Consider the following 19,331-nt stretch of genomic DNA (forward strand, 5'->3'; position numbering starts at 1 on the left):
CGTGGAGCCTGATATGGGGCTTGATCTCACAACTCTATCATATCCTAAGCCAGAATCAAGAGTCAGACGCTTAACTGACTGAGCTACCTAGGCACCCCTTCTTTCTCATCAGAATTCTGCCCTGCAACTTCCACTCACCCCAGCCTCCCTAAATTCTGATCTTATCTCTTCCATTTAGCAATTATGTTTTCCCTCTGTCACTGAATTTAGGTAAAGTGCCTCTACTTGGAAACCTGGGTCATTTGTAGGGATCACACTTCTCTCAAAGATCACAGTTGTGTACTACCTGTTGTTCAGTATTTGAGACCATTCTTTTTATTTTGTCCAGTTTTCTAGTACATGATTTTTGTCTGTATCTTATGAATTGATATCGGTACTTTCTTAATATTTCTTACTCTTTCATATTTATTTTTCTATAAGGAATATTAGAATTAGCTTGTTTTACTTTTAAAAATGTGTTTAAGGTTATGTGAAATGCATAGATTAATGTAGGGAGAACTAATATCTTTGGAATATTGAACCTCGATAGTCAAGTACAGTAGCATATACCTTTGTAATTTTAACCAAGAGTATCTATTGCTATTTTATTGTGAATTTTTACTAAAAATATTTATTGTTTTCTCATGCCTTTTCCCTTTGTATGCAAGTAGTCATAGTTTTTTTTTTTAATCTATTAGTGTGGTGACTTATATGTATACCTTTTTCTAATATACAACCCATTTATAAATTTCTGGTATGAAACCTCAGTTGTATATTTTAGTTTGGATTTTTGTATAGATTCTTGGATTACTTTTGATTGTTTTAAAGATTTATTTTTTATTTATTCGATATAGGGAGGGAGGGATAGCGAGCGAGAGAGAAGGGGCAGAGGGAGCCAGAGAGGGAGAGAAGCAGACTCCCTGCAGAGTGCAAAGCCTGAGCCTGAGATCATGACCTGAGCCAAAACCAAGAATTGGCCGCTTAACCGACTGAGCCACCCAGGCACCACTACTTTTGATTGTTCTAAAATTCAAATTCCTAGCTTTCATTTAGAATCTTTAAATATAATAGACTTTGAAAAATTTATAAAAAGGAAAGAATTCTCAGAGTGCATGAGGCATATGCATCATTGTGGTTAAGTAGGGAGACAACTTTTAGAACTATGACACTTATTTAAATATACAGTTGACCCTTGAATTGTGCTGGGGTTTGGGGGCATTGACCTCCGCATTGTTGAAAAACTGCACGTAACTTCTGACTTTCCCCAAATTGAACTACTGTATTTTTAATATATATATTTATTTTTCACCTCACCCCCCCACCCCAAAAATGTATTTTATATTGTGACTGAAAAGTAAGAAGTTGCCAAATGACAACAAGCAAAGGGAAGGTAGAGGAAAGATACAGGGTAGGACTTTCACCTGCTTTTGGCCGTCCTCATCCCACTACGTGGGCATGAGGGTTAAGTTCACTGAAGCCTTGAACAGCTCTGGAGAGGGATTCTTGCTGAAGTGGCAGGGCCAGTTACTGGTCCTACTTGGCCAGGGATCACAGAATGATACCACATCACCAAAGGGTCTGGGGGAACCCCACAATGACAGGAAGAAGCCCGCAATGCAGAGCCGGCAGCAGGGAGGGGTGCTGTCTGCCATACTGAATGTCCTCCAAGCAGACGAGCTAATACCCCAGGGATCTAGCGGCTCACAGCTTGCCAGCATGTCCTGTAAGCAGAAGCTGCCATAGAACCAGGTAGGGAGTCAGTGGGTCATGCCAACCTAGAGAGATGGTAAAGGTGCTCTGCCTTCCCCTAGATGTTGCATAGAAGGACGTTTTCTACATTTCTGGGTAGTGGATAAGGGGTGTTACTCCAGGATCCAGTTTTGCTAACTTTAGGTGGGGGTGAGGAGACGTATGGTACCTCATTCTATTGTACTGTATTTGTTGACCAAAATCTGTGTTTAAGTAGACCCCCGCAACTCAGACCCAGGTTGTGCAGCTGTATGTTTGTTTTTGTTTCAAAATAATTGTTAAGAGAATTATTTTATGCTGTTCATCTTGCTTCTATCACAGGAATGTTTTTGACAAAGAGAAATAGGATTTTTTGTTGTTGTTGGTTAAATCTTGTCAAGAAAATGTGCTTGTGTTATAAAATTCATGTTGAACCTGTTCTTCTATGGTCTAGATTTAGCAGAAAAGAATTTTAATCACCTGTCTCCATATGCAGCTGTCTCAGTTCTCACTAATTCAGTTACATGCGGTGTTTTCCGTGTTTACAGGTTCAGTTTAACTTGCAGTTTACAAAACCAAATACATCACTAGGAGATGTTCAGTCAGGAACAACTATTAGTATGCCTTGCTCAATTGATAAGGAAAAGTAAGTACTTGTTGGCATAAAATTTAATGTTTGCAATTTTGAAAGTCATCTTAAATAATTTTTATCCGTTCTTGAAAGCTTTGATGCCCACTTATTTATCTGTGACATTTGAAGTTGCTGATCAGTGGGATTGAAGTGGAGTTCCTTTTATCTATAAGAAAGATTTCCCATATTTTTTTAAACTGTAGTAGACAGTTAAACATACAGTAAAATTTTATTTTTTAGGAGAGACTTTCCTACATAACTGAACTACCTTTCATCTGCTTTTGGGCAACTAGATAGAAATCTTTCTGACTCCCTTTAGTGTGGTTTTTGTTTTTGTTTTGTCTGTGTCTGCCTCTGGAAGCACTCCATTTTTCTGAATTAATGCTTCCAGTGTAAAGAACTCTGAGAAGCCAGCTATTTTATTTTATTTTATTTATTTTATTTATATTTTAAAGATTTATTTATTTTAGAGAGAGACCGAGCATGAGCAAGGGGAGGGACAGGAGAGGGAGAGAAGCTGACTTCCTGCTGAGCATGGAGTCCCACGGCTCCATCTCAGGACCCTGACATCATGACCTGAGCCAAAACCGAGAGTCGGACCCTTAACCAACTGAGCCACCCAGGCGCCCCAGAAGTCAGCTATTTTAAACAGCTAGAATTCGGGCACCTGGGTGGCTCAGTTGGTTGGGTGACTGCCTTCAGCTCAGGTCATGATCCTGGAGTCCCAGGATCGAGTCCCGCATCGGGCTCCCTGCTCAGCAGGGAGTCTGCTTCTCCCTCTGACCCTCCCCCCTCTCATGCTCTATCTCATTCTCTCTCTCTCAAATAAATGAAAAAAAAAAATCTTTAAATGCTAGAATTCTTTGCTAAGAATAAGGAGGCTTGTGAGATTGTCCCATACCCATCGAAATAAGCTTTAATTTTATGACTTGTTTTGCCTACTCAGAAATTCCTTCCTACTTTTTACCTCTTACACAAGTTTTACATAGTGGGGTTTGTTCTGTCAGTGAGTTGTGACTAAATTAAACAGCTCATGAAAACTTGTCTCTGTAGTCTCTCTGGTAGTCTATACATGTTTGTACTATTTTTTTCTTATTATTATGCTTCTTACTTAAAATTTCATCACTTTAAGACCTGTCTGCTGGCACTCATTACATTAGCTAGCATCATTCCAATGTATTGCAGAATAAATTACTAACACTTCCAAGAGGCTTCTTATCCCAGTTCTCTGGCTCTTATTCATTGGCTTCTCTAAAGTTGGCACCAACATGAATATTACAGTAGTTTGTGAGCCTTTTTAAAAAAGCAGAATTCTTTGAAGTCTTGAAATGTATATATTTGTCATATTTAATCTCACACTTGTTCAAGAGGCAGTGCATCTGGAATTCATGTTAATGGTAGAACACCATGTTTATATATTTAACTCTGTCATACACACCAAGAGCAATTTTACTTGCAGAAAATATCGTATTTGTGGTACAAAACCAAACAACCATGTGTCCATAAAATTAGGACTGTTCAGCTATTTTGAGTGCTTTCTGTTTGTGATTGGTTTTTTACTTTATTTGTTGTCAGGTAGGAAAAGTATGGCAATGGGTATCAAAAGTTAAAAAAAAGCTAAACTGAAGGAAATATCTATTCACCCACTTCTTTTCTGAAAATTGGAAAAAGACCATTTAATTTCAAGAATGTACATTGTTTTACCAGTGCCTTTAAATTCTTGTTACATGGAACTACTGAGAAACTTGACACTGGACAGATATAGGAAAAACGAATATGGTGGTAGAAAGGGGAAAAATACATCTACATAAATGCCCCCCATGTTTTTCCAAAATTTTATATTTGTGTTCATCTGACTAGAATTCATTATTAATTTTAATAGTGCTAAATATTAATGAACTTTGAAGTACTATAAAATTTTGAAGAGCTTTTGGCAAAGGAAAAATCTTACTCATTTTATTTTTATTTATTATTATTATTTTTTTAAAGTAGGCTCCACGCCTAGCGTGAAACCCAACACAGGGCTTGAACTCACAACCCTGAGATCAAGACCTGAGCTGAGATCGATTCGGAGGCTTAACCGACTGAGCCACCCACGCGCCCCTTACTCATTTTATTTTATTTTTATTTTTAATTTTTTTCCCTTACTCGTTTTACATACAAAATGAGATAGAAATGATTAAGTAATGATACTCTTGAAGCACGGACATTTGTTTTCATTTGTGTATCACTTAGGCACTATTGTTTTATAGTTTCATAGTACTAGAGTTTTCATTTCCCCTATATTTTTTATCTTAGCTCTTCGACTTACTGGTGTTATTTATTATAGTCTACTGTTTACTGGGAAGGGTACTTTGGCTTATGGATAAATTACTTAAGAAACCACTGAAGAATATGATTTGTTTTGAACAAAGCTATCAACAGATTATTTTATATATGTCTGTAGATTAGATGAACCTTCAAAATTAACTTTTAAAGTGAAAATATGGCTTTGTTAAGATAAGTAAATAATTACTATTTTCATTTCAAGTGGTGCAAATTTAGGGCTGGAATCCAAATACCTGAAGAAAAGGGAAGATAGCATTCCTTTACGTGGGCTCAGCCAAAACCTGTTCAATAATCCAGGTGAGAGGACAGTTCTGAAATGGATTTTACACTGTGGTTTAATTGACTATATTTTACAAAGACGTAAGTGAATACAAATAATTTTTTTTTGTCCTCATTTGCAGACCATCAAAAAGATGGCACTTTAGGAGCATTACAGACATCTTCCAAACCCGCAGTGCTCCCTTCTGCATCTTCAGCGTATTTCCCTGGGCAGTTAACAAACAGTTAGTGCTGGTGTTACCTTTTACATTTTATTGAAATTTTAGAAATTCCCATGGTTTAAAAATATATGAACAGCATAGATCAAATCCTCAGCCAGCGAGTTTCAAAGTTTACTTGAGCTTACTGTATTAGATTGTTTGGATCCTTTTTAAGTACTGCTGTCATTTCATGACAAGCTAGAGGAGCTGGTTTGTACTTGGGGGATTCTGAGTGAAGATTCTCAGGAAATGACACCTTTTAGTTTGTGTACATGGTGTTTTATAGAATAACAGTATGAATTTTATTAAATGAATCCTTTGAAAAGTAGTTCTAAGGAAAGAGTTGATGCTTTTACGGGACATTCTAGTCATTGAGTATCTGGGTAAATGAAAACCTGCTCAGACATAATATGAAACCAAAGAATGTTAATAATTCATTTTATCATTTTCATTGGTAGAAGTTTTAAATTTGACACCTGAAAATTATGAGGGAAAATTATTATCTCCAAAGATATCTATATTATAATTACCATAAAGGGAAAAGTCTTAGAATTACCTTCAATGAATGAAATTAATCCTTCATAGCAAGTATTTTCCTTGCAACATCTTTAAATTAGCTATTGAACAAGTCTAAGTAATTTTGATAAATTATAAAAATAATTTGGACAATGTATTTATATAACCGGATTGGGTGCTTTTAATCATTTGAGCTGCAAAGTTTATAGGATTTTAATGCTTCCTGGAAAACTACATTTACCCAGTTTTTCTTTGTTTGGAGTTTTATTAGTTTGTTATACAATTAAATTAGTGGAATGTTTTAAAAATTAGTACTATACAAAATACTTTTAAGAGCATCATGAATATTCATTTTTTTTTATAATATCAGAGTGGGTACACCCAGTACAGAGTAGCATTCTCTTATGAAACGTATAAATCAGTTTTTGTTTGCAAGGATTGCTAATGCTCATGTAATATTTATAAACTATTTTCAAGGACCTTACTACACAGATAAGGAAAGAGAATTCAGTATATTAATATCAGTATTATTGGGTTCATGTTATAAGACAATCTAGTATTTACTCATATTTTTCTGAAGCCACAATATTGAGTCTTGTACTTTGAAACTGTGCTGGTAGTTGCAAAGAGTCTTAACTAGGGGATTTATTCAAAAAAATTTAGTGACCATTATTGGGTAGTTACTTTTATATGTGACTTGTCATTTCAATATACTATTATGAGTATTAGTAAGAATACTTGGTTACAGCAACTTGAAATCACTTACTAATAATAATCTGGAAAGTGGCCTCTTGGTGATACTAGAATCTTTCCTGTAAATAGAATGTAACATATATATAAAACATTGTGACAGGGTTTGGATGGGACTTAGGACATACAGGTAGTTCTTTTTTATTTGAAATTGTTTTGCAGTGTACAGCTGTACATGTGTTAATAATCACAAGGTTGCACTTAATTTCTGTGAACTGTGAGCTTCGTTAATAAAGTATGGTATATGACGTGTATGTAAAAACAAACAGCACTGATCTGCAACTGTTTACTATGCTTAGAATTTAAGTACTTCGTTTAATTTATGGACTAAGTTTTCATTTCTTTTGTCTTCCTACAGGAGTATGTTGTAGTGAGGGAGAAAAAAAAGGGGTTGAAGGGAAAATGACGTAAAGCTTTGATTTGTTACTGTAAAAATGATTATGGTAACAAAGCCAAAACAGACCTTACAGGGAATCACAGATCAAGACTTTCTTTTTAAAAAAAAAAAATCATTAAAATATTTAATTTTATTAACAGAATATTTACATTTCTTTTAAGACCTTATTTAACCATAGTGAATGTTCCAAGTTTAAAAAGCATTGAGCAATAACCACACAAGATGAAAACAGTGTAAACTATACAATACTTTATGTACAATTTTTACAAAGTAACACTTTTTTAAATAATATAACTGGACACAAAAATATACACTTTAGAGAAATTCACATCAGTAATTGTATAAAGCTCTCTTCTAGGGTCCTGAAAATTTAGGACAAACATTAGCTCTGTAAATAAAGTGTTACTGTGACAGTCCTGAAAGGCCACTATATATATTTATCTACATATAGATATCACATTGACATTTTCAAGGCTACCAGCTTTACTATATAATTTTTAGATTATGTATTCAAGTGTTGAGGTTCTTATGATTATGCAAACATTAAAAGAATAGTGGTGTTAAGTAGCTGGGGAACAAATCTGAGCCAGTGTTTAGATTTAGACTCTACCCCAATTTAAATTCTAAATGGCTGATATTTTCTCATTTCAAAAACAGTGGTGAATGTTTAAAATAAAATAACTACAAACAAGCTTGAAACATGATTCAGATTTAGTACAATTTTCTTAAGTTTTTTTTTTAATGCAAACAATTCATTTACCATTTCTTTACTTTAGTGCATCTGCATTAAGGCTTTGAATTATTTGACCCAAGATTTTACAATGTTAAAAACGAACAGGTCCATAACCGTACTACCTAATCTGTCTCGCTATGAGTCAGCATAAATAGAGTTAAAGCTCAACACCTGAAGGAAATGGTAGCAGAGACGTTGCTAGTATCTAAGAAGGTACGTATATAGTTTTTAATTAAAGGATGTATAATAAAACAAAAAGCTTAGTGGCAAGAAACTGGTGCTAATAAACAAAAGGTTTCTTTTCAAAAGAAATTGTAACATCTTTGGAAAACTGTCCGGTTCTGGTTCTTTCTTTAGTTCCCACGGAGTTCATGCAGATACACTTCTTAAGACAATCTTAAAGTACATTGTAGATGGAAATGGAATGTACATCCAGAACTACAGGTGAAAACTAAGACCTGGGTGTGAGAGAAAAGTCTTCCTGATTTCGGTCATCACACATTTGTGTCCTGGAGCAAAGGTTCTTTGGCCTCTCCTGGCGCTTGTGTACTGTGAGGATGGCTGTGACTGCCGCAGTGCTTTCTCCAGCTGCTGGACCGTAAACTCAAATTGGTATGTTCTGGAATAAACAAGGCAACAAGCAGAGCCAGCAGTACCGAACAGGCTCCAAATAGGAAGGGGGGGCCAGGGATGATCGAATTCTGAGAAAGAAAAAGGTAATTAGGGTTTTTGCGCCGACATCTCGGCTCTAAAGACACTGCTTATCTTTTAGTAATCCCAGATTGCTATGAATTATAAATCAAGGTTTTTCTCTCTCTCTTCATCAGAGCTACAGTTAGAAAATGCATTTGCTTTTCAGGAGAAAAGGGACACGATCGTACTCTCACTTTAAAATTCTGAGGATAATAACTGATCCAAGAAACCGAGCCAAAGATTTTTTAAAAAACAGCCTATGCAGAAATAGATGGTCACTTGCAGCACAGAATCTGAACACATCCTAGGAGCCGTCGCCTCAGTAGTTCAGCAGGAAGCTCTCAAAAGTAAAATTAAGTAGCATATGCCATTAACTACCGTAGCGGAATCATCATGACCGTTTTCTCTGTTTAAAAAGCTAAATACATTCTCTAGTAACGACCAGTGAGGGAAACACAGCTAAGGCTGTTACCGTAGGAATCAAAAAGGCCTTTGTTTTAGCCCGAAGTTACGTTCATCCTATGCAAAAACTTGCACAGCCAGTTTAACCTGTGTACAGCCCACAAACAAACATTTTTATTTAACAGTAGTCTTGGCGCTCTGCTATACAGGCACGGAACTGATGAGCTATCTGCATTGGCTAAAGGGATGATGTCTGCCGTTAGTATTTTCAGTTGTAAGGAGGGAAAGTACAGCAAACAAGTGAACAAAGATGTGAATCCGCACCTAGCTGCCGGTTGCTAGAGAAGGCAGGCCTCGCCTGGGGGCCTCGTGCATCGCGCAAGACCCCGATGAGACAGACAGCGGTACACACGGGGGCTGTTACCCACACCACGAGGTGTAACACCACACACTGGAATATTTCAGTAATTCTTAAATTCTCGAGGGAAAAGGTATGGACAGCCGATTTCAAAAAGAGGTATACAGGGGAGCACAGCCTCTTTGGCTTTGGTTTTTAAGTGCTGTGATAATCTCACGTAAAAGCTTGGGTGATCAAAAACCATTTGTCTTTCAATGCAGCCAAGTGAACTGTATGTCTATCAGGTGAACGAAGAATTACCTGTTCAAAGTGGTGCTGTGGGCTTGTGTTTGTTCCCAAGTCTGTTCCTGTCATTGGCAGTTCTTTAAGTTCCACATGGAATATGTAGAAAATGAATCCATAAAGAGCTGGTCCCAGACCATTGCACAATCCTCGAATTCCTGTTATCATTCCTTGAACAACACCTAAATTGTTTACACAAATTATGTAATGCACCGCTTATTTTTTTCCTGCCCTAGAACCAGTACAAACAGGAAGTCAATCTAAAACAAAAGCTCTCATCAGACACTAGCAATTTACCAAGATGGCATTAAAAAGTACTTAGAAGCCCTCAGCTCTACAAAGTAAGCTATCTGATACAAATGTGAGATCAGGTAAACCCAACCCAGACACAGACCTAGTTTAAACAAGTGGGCAAAAGCACCTTACTTCCCTTTAAAACACCTCTGGCTAAAAATTCGACATGAGTTCACAAGCATAATTGTTAAAAAAGAAAAAACTGCCCCCAAGGAGCTACTTAAGACCCCACTGAGTCAAATACAGAGTTTGAGTTTTGCTTTTCTCTGGGATCTTTTCTCAAATTTATTTATTTTTTTTAAGATTTTATTTATATCTTTTCTCAAATTTAAAATGCAATTTGCTTTGGCCACACGCCTTTCCTTCCTCATTTATCAACCAAGTGATCGCTGCCACTCTTTTGTAATACCCCTTTTTTCCCCTTATGACTAGAGAAAACATCTTTTTCAAAGAATTATTTATCTGTTAGCGTCTTGAGAATTAAACGTTCCTATCACAAAAGTGTAGGATCATGTTTTCTAAGAAGGTCTTTAGATAACTGAAACCTAAGATTTAAATAAAAGGGTTACTTAAACCCAAGGTGTCTAGCACTTAAAAGTGGACATAAGGTGGCCAGCCTATCATTAGATTTTCCAGCGAAAGGACAGCTAGCGCCACGCACTCACAGTGAGAGACATGGTTACAGATACCCACCTAAGGACAGTACCCTGGAATCTGCGTTTCCTCTTAGCAATGAAAGCAATTTTAAATTCTTTACCTTGATATATTTACGATCTGTACTGAGGAAGGAGATAGGACATAGGATTCGAGTATTCGTGCTTTGAAATAGTAATCATGGGTTCTCGTCAACTCACCTTGTTGATCAGCATCAGCAGTTCGTGAAACAAGGGCACTGACCGCTGGAAAGGTAATGCTGGACATGGCCGCTACGGCCCCGGCAGCCCACATCATCCTGTGACCCAAAGCAGCAAAACAAAAATACGTTCTCCACTGCGCCTCTCACTCAGAACACACACTTGAATTCAAGTAACTGTTACTGCAAAGCGGCTGTGGTACAGGGAAAAGGAGAATCGTACTTGGTCTATTCCTTCCTTCCTGTGTGACTCTGGGCAAGTCACCCTAAGCCTGAGCGGTGGGTGGGGACAGGGAGGCCATTGAGAATAATGTACGATACACATAAAAAACATCATTTCGTGTTTCCCCAGCCAGTTAGTCCCTCTGCAGGCACTGTTCCCGCAGACCTGTGCTTCAGCGTGAAGATACTGAGCTGACCTAAGCCTTGGATGTTCTGGGCTTGATACTCAAAATAAACGCTTTCGATCATTTAAATTGTGAGCACCTCTTTGTAAAAACTAGCCTGGAAAACAAAACCACCATCAAAACACACTCTTGCTGCTTACTCCTATCCAAATCCGAACAGAGGTAGTATGTTCGGGGGAATGAAAACCTGAGGGAAGCAAGTTCAGTCCCGTCACCCGGAGCATAAAGGCGCGCCTGCGCCGCCCGACCTCAACCTCACCACTACCATCACCCTGCAGGCCACCAGACTGGCGAGAAAAGCAAAGAGCCTTTTCTCTGGCATGAAGCTGGGACCAAAACAATCGGGCTTGCTCAATTAACTTCTGGTCTGCCATCAGTAATGATCACTGATGCTACACATTTTTTTTCTAACAGAAAAACAAAAAAGGTAAATAGTGCTAGCTTTCAGGGTTTTGCTGCTTTGAGATTACATGTTTTATCCTAATGACAGACTGATACAGATTAAATGCTCAGTAGAGATTTAAAAACTAATCTTATTTAAAAATCTAATCTGTCACACAGAAAATGTCACACCTCTCTATCCTCAAGCCATTCTAGAATACACAAATACACAAATGAGAAATCTGTATTATATACATTTTGAGAGAAATAAAGCATAGTAGGAGACAGATTAAAATCTAATAATAAGCCTTAGATGAGAAGCAAATACAAAAATGTCTGCCAATTAGGGGTGCGTGGGTGGCTCAGTCAGTTGGGTGTCCAACTCTTGATTTTGGCTCAGGGTCCTGGGATCGACCCCCACATCAGGCTCTATGCTCAGCAGGGAATCTGCTGGGGATTCTCCTGCTCTGCCCCTCCCCCACTCACGTGTATGTTCATGCTCGCTCTCCTCTCTAAATCTTTAAAAAGAAAATCTGTCAATTATACCTCAATAAAGCTGAAAAAAAGAAAAAGGCAAACATCAAAAATTTAAAAATTAAAATATACCTACCAAGGTTCTGAACCAAAGCCATACCATGCCAGCTGTAATATTTGAAATCCTAGACCCAATAAAATGGTGTTCTTATTTCCAATTGACCGCATAAGTAGACTCAAGACTATGGTCTAGAAAAGAAGAAAAACCAGAACAGAATGGTTTATCAGAAAAGAACTTTTTAAAAATAAAAAATACTTGGTGACTTCCTTCAGTCTGTAATATAAAAGGACTACTACCACTTTACATTTTGGCTTTTTAACAATTGCCCTGAATATATCTTGAAACCATTACTCCAGATCGTACAGAGCAAATGAACAGTCCCTTTGCTGACAGAGATCCAGATTCAGGGAAAAAGAAAACAAAACAGAAAAGTGAACTTTCTATTCAGTACATTTCTACTGACCACTTAAATCAGAAATTGTAAGTAGCATCAAAAGGTTTGAACCGATGATTTGGGGGATCCCTGTTACATAACAGCTTTAAAAGTTTTTACGGGTCTAAGTTAATCCAAAATGCTTATCCTTCCAACTAAGCTAAACTCAAACAGTACAAGAATTACTCTAGGGGCGCCTGGGTGGCTCAGTCGTTAAGCGTCTGCCTTCGGCTCAGGTCATGATCCCAGGGTCCTGGGATCGAGCCCCGCGTCGGGCTCCCTGCTCCGCGGGAAGACTGCTTCTCCTCCTCCCGCTCCCCCTGCTTGTGTTCCCTCTCACGCTGCCTCACTCTGTCAAATAAATAAATAAAATCTTAAAAAATTACTCTATATCCTTCATCTAAATTACTGCTGATAGCATGATGCTTTTACAAACAGTAAACAAGTGTAACTAAGTAGATTTGGGAAAAGTACAGTATAAGAACACAGCCTTTGGAGAAATAGTCTGGATCATAATCTTGGCTCTAACTATGTGACCCTGGGCAAGTTACTTCACACTGAAACAGTTCTGTCTCTTACGAAATGGCAATAGTACCTACTTCAAAATTGTGTCATGTCGGTTAGAGGAGCTATTTATAAAATGCTTAGCATTGTCCTTGGCACACAGTAAGTGTTTAGTAAACAATATTATGGGTTGCATGGGTTTTCTTTTCCTTTTCTTTCAAAGCTAAAAGAAATTCAGCAATGGTTGGGGATGTCAGAAAATATTTCTTGCCATTTTTTTTTAAGACTTTATTTATTTGACAGAGAGAGACCCAGCAAGAGAGGGAACACAAGCAGGGGGAGCTTCCCGCTGAGCAGGGAGCCCAATGCAGTGCTCCATCCCAGGACCCTGGGATCATGACCTGAGCTGAAGGCGGACACTTAACGACTGAGCCACCCAGGCGCCCCTATTTCTTGCTATTCTAATGAAAGTACTGAATATACTACTTAAGACAGCTAGTAAATCCAGAGGAAAAGGTGAAAATAATTCAGGAAATCACTAGCTGATGACTGTAACTGTAAATGTACAATTATCAAATATCAGCTTAAAATTCTTTAAATTGAGGGCGCCTGGGTGGCTCAGTCAACTAGTTAAGCATCTGCCTTCAGCTCAGGTCATGATCCCAGGGTCCTGGGATCAAGGCTCACATCCGGGCTCCCTGCTCAGCAGGGAGTCTGCTTCTCTCTCTGCGCGCCCCCCCCCCCCGCCCCATGCTCACACTCTTCCTCGCAAAAATAAATAAAATCTTTAAAATAAATAAAATTCTTGATATTGAAACAACCATTTAAGAGCTTAATCAGATATAATCACAAGCCAGTGGAAAGCATATGAAAAGCCCCGTGAGGGTTCTTGAACAATTAGGACTCAGCTTTCTTCTCTCAGATTCCCCCTTAAATCATTAGTATAAACTTGAGTTCCACAAGACATGGAACCTTGCTGGATCACATTCTTCTCAACCACAACCACAAAAGGGAACTCACCCAGAGTAAGCAGTTAGCAAAGAAAACTTCCTGTATACAGGACACCCTAACTGGGAACACTGATTTTCTCCCTGAGGGCAGGAGCTTTCCTTAAATATCTGTATCTTTGTATGCCTAGCAGCTACTGTACCTTCTTAGTATTTATGGAAAGCATGTGATTTTTAAATATGTCACAATATTCTCAATGATAATGGGATAAATTACTTAGTATATACAGTGTGCTAGACAAGAAAAATTATTTGGTGTCCCTTAATTTAGTGTAACTCCTTTTGTCCCAGAGGTTAACTGACTAATTTAACCAAGATGTACACAGCTAGTTAACAGTTAACTGACATCAGTTTTGGTCAGTTAACCAAATATTTGCCAAGTTCCTACTATATCCCACTGCTATTTTAGGTTTAAGGGCACTGACCCAAGGGTCAGAGAACAGGTCAAAGTACTGGTCAGCAAACAATACCTCATCTTGGAGGGAAGATGGACCTAAGTGTCCTGATTTAGCAAGATAACTGCAGGTTGTAGCTGCTATGAAAAAAAAAAAAAAAAGAAATGGGGTAGTGGGGTAGAGGTATTGCTTAAACCAGGATGGGCAGAGAAGGCCCTTCAGAGGCAACAGCTGAATGGGGAGGGAGGTGACTATGTGAATTTCCACTGCTCCAAGCAAGGGGTGACAGCAAGTGCAAAGGCCCTAAACTGGAGTGTATTCAACAACATGGAGAATGGGGCAAAATGAAGTCACGTTGAGTCTAGGTTTTATTCTGGTTGCAATGGAAAGTAAATTTTAAACACGAGGATTAAAATTTCACTCTACAGGGGCGCCTGGATGGCTTAGTTGGTTAAGCGTCTGACTCTTGATTTCGGCTCAGGTCATGATCTCGGGGTCGTGCGATCAAGCCCCGTGTAGGGCTCCACACTCAGCTTGGAGTCCGCTTGAGATTCTCCCTCTCTCCCTTTGCTCCTCCCCCTGCTCATGCTCACGCTTTCTCTCTAAAATAAATCTTTAACAAAAATTCACTTTACAAAAATTACTTGACAAGTGTCGAATAAACTGTAGGGAGACAAATTTGGAAGGAGGCGTCAGCCATGGCTCAGACTGGCCACTAGTAACAGAAATGGGGAGAGATGCTTCAGTTCAGAATGGATTTTGGTGACAGGAGATACCATCTGAGGGACTGAATGTGTGGTAAGGATAAAGAATGGCAAGAATCAACAAAAACAACACCGAGGTTTGTTGTGGCCCCGACAACCAGGAGCGTGGTGACGCCCATCAAGGAGATGAGTGGTGCGAAAGGGAGGGAATCCAGATTTTAGTTTTGGTTGAGTTTGAGATGCCCAACATGTGTATCGAACAGGAGCTCGGGGCTGGCCTGGAGGTAGAAATTTGGGAGGCAACAGCATATGGAGGACTAGATCAGAGCACTGAGGAAGGAAATGTTTCCAACAATATCCCTGCACTCACATAAACATTTATTTAGTGCAAGAGTTAGGAACTCATGCCTCCTGACACCAAAGAAGAGATGGGGCCTAAAAGCCGCAGAGGGGACAGCAACCATTTGGCTCCCACTGGAAAGTGGGTATGTCCATGTTTCCAGATCTTATCATTTGGGGGGAGAAGCTACATACACATATTTTCATATAACCTCCCAATTTTTAAATGCTTCCTACTAATTTTTAAAGTAAGTATGTATGTATGATTTATTTTAAGATTCTGTTTTTTTAAGTAATCTCTATACCCAACATGGGGCTCAAACTCCCAACCCCAGGATCAAGAGTTGCATGCTCTACCGACTGAGCCAGCCAGGCACCCTTTTTAAAGTTTTAAAAACACCATGGCGGGGGTTGGGGGGATGGGTTAGCCTGGTGATGGGTATTAAAGAGGGCACGTACTGCATGGAGCACTGGGTGTTATACGCAAACAATGAATCATGGAACACTTCATCAAAAACTAACGATGTATTGTACGGTGATTAACATAACATAAAAAAAAAACAAAAAACACCATGGCAAAAAACCAATGGCCTCTAGTTTAGCACTTAACTCAGTTGCGGGCACAATACAGGGTGCCCCAGTGACCAAAACAAATGTGATATAATCCTGACCACACAGTCTACTCAGAGCTCTACTAGGACCCACAATCGACTGAGGCAAAAACAATAAAAAACCAACAGTGGTAAAGGCGACAGTACTGTGTATTCTGCACAATGACAGATAAAAGCCTCAGTTAGTATGGGGGCTCAGAGAGAGGATACTTCGGGCAGAGGGGAGGGCGGCAGAAAGGCCAGCAGGAACAAAGGCACAAGGGCAAGCAGTAACACGGGCGGGCAACAAGGTATTCTCAACTGTATGCTTGACTTAAATGAGAATACAAAACAATTCTTTTACCTTTGGGGTTATATATTATACTTAATATTTTAGTTCATATAATGACAGCAATGTAATGATCAAATTTCTATATATACTGCATACTTCCATTCACCTGTTTTTGAAGTCCAGCTAATTTTCTCACTTTTTAAAATGTGAAAATTCATCTCAAAAATGATTTTTCTACGTAGGCCTCAAAAGCCAAATGGTCGTTTAAGGACCATATTCCTTGCAGGCTGTGTACATAACGTCCGCTGTACCACCAATGCTGGATGGCTGGTGGCTCATTTCCTCCCAGACTCCAGGCACTGCAAGCGCTCCCGATACAAACCCAACCACCCCCCCTTCCTGTATCCACAGCTTCCCTTCTGGCTTCTCAGCTCCTCAAGGCTGTTTTCCATCTTGCATCCTTTGTGCCAGGTGCCCTCTGCTGAGCAGAGGGAAAATTTCCTCTAAAGCACCTTCACATCACTCAAGCAGTGTTACTGCCCGAATTTATAAGGCACCTGCAGCTTCCACGATCAGTGAAATACGAAACAGAACTTATTAACATTTTAGAGCTATTCATCTCTTAAGTGCCATTATGGTAAATGTTAGCTGGTCTCTTTGTCTAAATCTTAAACAAAATATAATCTCAGCAATGTATGAAAAAGATAAGACATCATGACTAGGTTGGATTTATCCCAGGATTCAAGGTTGGTTTAACATTCGATAACCCTCACGCTCTACTCTTACTATTTATACATTTTCCTTGGTATTATGCTTCAGAAAGGTGTTTTTTAAAAAGCTATTTTTACATATAGGCAACAATATATTTTCCCCCAAACCTGAAGTGCACTTTTCTGACAGCCAGGAATGCATATCTAAATGCAATGTTATTCCTGATTAAGGAACTTCAAGATAAAATGGAAGTTAGAATAGGGTAACTGGGTGATGGACACTGAGGAGGACACATGAGATAATGAACACTGGGTATTATATAAGACTGATGACTCACTGACCTCTATCTCTGAAACCAATAATATATGTTAATTAATTGAATTTAAATAAAAAAATAGAAATAAAAAATAAAAATTAAATGGAAGCTAGAAATAGTACTAATACTCAATGCCATATGTATGCATGTGTGGGGCCATGGGTGTATTTATAGAATTTAAATTTAAATTTGCAATTTATCACTAAACCTACCAAAAATTCATAAATGATGAGATCTGCAGAAAGAATCCTACACCTAAGAGATGGTCAAACATCGAAGAGTCCTATTAAATATTAAATGAACCCTGCTTTCGTTTTCTGAAGAACAGACTAAAACAAAGAAAGCTGCACTCTAGAAGACTAGATCTAAGTGTTAGATTAGATCATCTACAGTCTAGAAAAAGCAAAGCCAAACAGGAAGAAATGGGTGGGGCTTTATTCACTAAAAGGAGAAAGACTGACGAGAAAATTCTGGTCACTGGAATATACTACTTGCTCATGGAACAGAGATTTGAGGCCGAGATGAAACATATCCTAAGAAAATCCAAATTCCTGGGTTAATAATATCTTATTCATCAAACAACCACTGGCTACCAACTGGGTTTCCAGGGTAAATATTTCATGTCATTCCTCTGCTGAAAACCCTCTAATGGCTTCCTATCTTCCTGTCAAGTCTCAGGATAACCTTCGAGGCCCCAGATGACCTGGTGGTGCCCCCCACCCCCCGACTTCATTTCGTGAAGGTCTCTGCCTCGCTCGCTCGCTCTGCCAGAGCCGTGCTGGCCCCTGGCTATTTCTCACGCATGCCAGCTACAGTCCTTCCTTAGAGTTTTACTTCTGTTCCTGCTGCTCAGAATCCTCTTCTTCCAGATACTCCCACATCTTGTTCTTCATTCCTTCGGGGTTCTGCTCAAAGGTCACCATGTATCAGCCAGGCCTTCCCAACCCTTCCAGGTAAAGTAACACCCAGTCCCCAGTCCCTCCATATCCCCAGCACCAGTTTTCTTTATAATTTTCGTTACACTGGATGCGTTTACACGGACATATTTATGGAGTTTCTGTCTTACCCCGCAAGAGTGCAAACTCTACAACAGCAGGGATTTAGTTAAGTTCACTGCTACATCCCCGGGGCCTGACACACGGCAGTATTCAATAAATACGTAAGGACTAATATAAAATGGTAACTTTATGCAGGTGCACACTCTAGTTTACTAAATCAATAAACTATCTTTCTGGTTTATACATTATATAATGATTAATATGTGTCAGTCCCCAAAATCTGATCAAGACTAACTACATTTAACAAAACTGAATTTCTGAACCTACAAACCTCAGATTCCTGACACTGGTGACTCTACCAAGAAAATGTCACTTGAGTATCACTTGAGGCCCCTTTTGGATGGTCAACCAGGAGCAATGATCTACCTCCTCACTCTCTCTAACTAAAAAGAGACTCACCTTAAAAATAAAGTAAGATAAAAAGAGTAAATAAAAAAATAAAAAGCGCCTCACCTGTGCAATAATGGAAAGAATGCCAAGGACTGCTATAAATGCTGCAACACTTTCTGGTGAGAACTTCATTATCTAGAAGGTTTCCAGAAAAAGAAACATTAATAAAGACAAAAGTACAACAAATACCATACTGATGCAACTACATGTATCTTAACATTAAATGGGCCAGAAAAAAAAAAAAAAACAGAACTCATTTATAACCAAAGAACTCTACAGAGGAAGAATCTGGCTTTCACTGAGAACCACAATTATAACAACGGTTTACATACGAAAAATAACAGCTACTTAATTTAGATTTGGTAAATCTAAGTTCCTTAATTTAGACCTAGATTTCATAAATTAGAGACAGCTGTCAAATGCTCAGAATCCACCTTACAAATAAATACTGCGCCGTTTGTGCTTTGTACAAGTACTGATAAAGGCCCGATGCTGCTTGGCAAGACCAGTGCCAAGGAGGAGCAATGAAAGCTCTCGGGACGGCCAGCTGCTTCACCGATATCTGCTCTCCATCACCCAGAGACTGGAGGAGACGGACGGATTACAAGCATCCCTTCACTTCTGCAAGCAACACAGAAGCTCAAGCCACACACACTGACAGGAGAACTGTATCTTACTGCAGAAGCCACAGTCTTAACAGATAAGCGTAAGGAGCATCAACCACGCCCCACAGGAAGTTAACGCCAGTGAGCTGTTATTTATAAAAGAGGAGGCATTTTAAAAGTCTCTATCACGGCTCTCAAGATTAAGTATTTTTGTTATTAAGGCACCAAACAATGGAAGGAA

At 38.8% G+C, this 19,331-nt stretch overlaps 2 protein-coding genes across 3 annotated transcripts in view; one reads left to right on the forward strand and one right to left on the reverse strand.

Moving 5' to 3' along the window:
- SASS6 (SAS-6 centriolar assembly protein) overlaps window positions 1-6,673 on the forward strand; it is a 53,827-nt gene extending 47,154 nt beyond the window's left edge. Inside the window, exons 15-17 of one of the 2 annotated variants that reach the window (XM_035017934.1) lie at window positions 2,256-2,353; window positions 4,869-4,963; window positions 5,068-6,673. In XM_035017934.1, the coding sequence (XP_034873825.1) occupies window positions 2,256-2,353; window positions 4,869-4,963; window positions 5,068-5,174 (300 nt within the window). In that variant the 3' untranslated portion in view covers window positions 5,175-6,673. The remainder of the gene's footprint in view (window positions 1-2,255; window positions 2,354-4,868; window positions 4,964-5,067) is intronic. The other variant, XM_035017935.1, reaches the window with a different exon arrangement.
- A 245-nt stretch (window positions 6,674-6,918) lies between these two features.
- MFSD14A (major facilitator superfamily domain containing 14A) overlaps window positions 6,919-19,331 on the reverse strand; it is a 42,429-nt gene continuing 30,016 nt past the window's right edge. Inside the window, exons 8-12 of the mRNA XM_035017936.1 lie at window positions 18,549-18,620; window positions 11,822-11,934; window positions 10,425-10,522; window positions 9,295-9,458; window positions 6,919-8,242 (exon numbers count right to left, since the gene is read on the reverse strand). Of these exons, the coding sequence (XP_034873827.1) occupies window positions 8,036-8,242; window positions 9,295-9,458; window positions 10,425-10,522; window positions 11,822-11,934; window positions 18,549-18,620 (654 nt within the window). The 3' untranslated portion in view covers window positions 6,919-8,035. The remainder of the gene's footprint in view (window positions 8,243-9,294; window positions 9,459-10,424; window positions 10,523-11,821; window positions 11,935-18,548; window positions 18,621-19,331) is intronic.

Source organism: Mirounga leonina, unplaced genomic scaffold, assembly GCF_011800145.1.
Source record: "Mirounga leonina isolate KUSES-001 unplaced genomic scaffold, KU_Mleo_1.0 Mir_173, whole genome shotgun sequence".
Lineage (NCBI taxonomy): Eukaryota > Metazoa > Chordata > Mammalia > Carnivora > Phocidae > Mirounga > Mirounga leonina.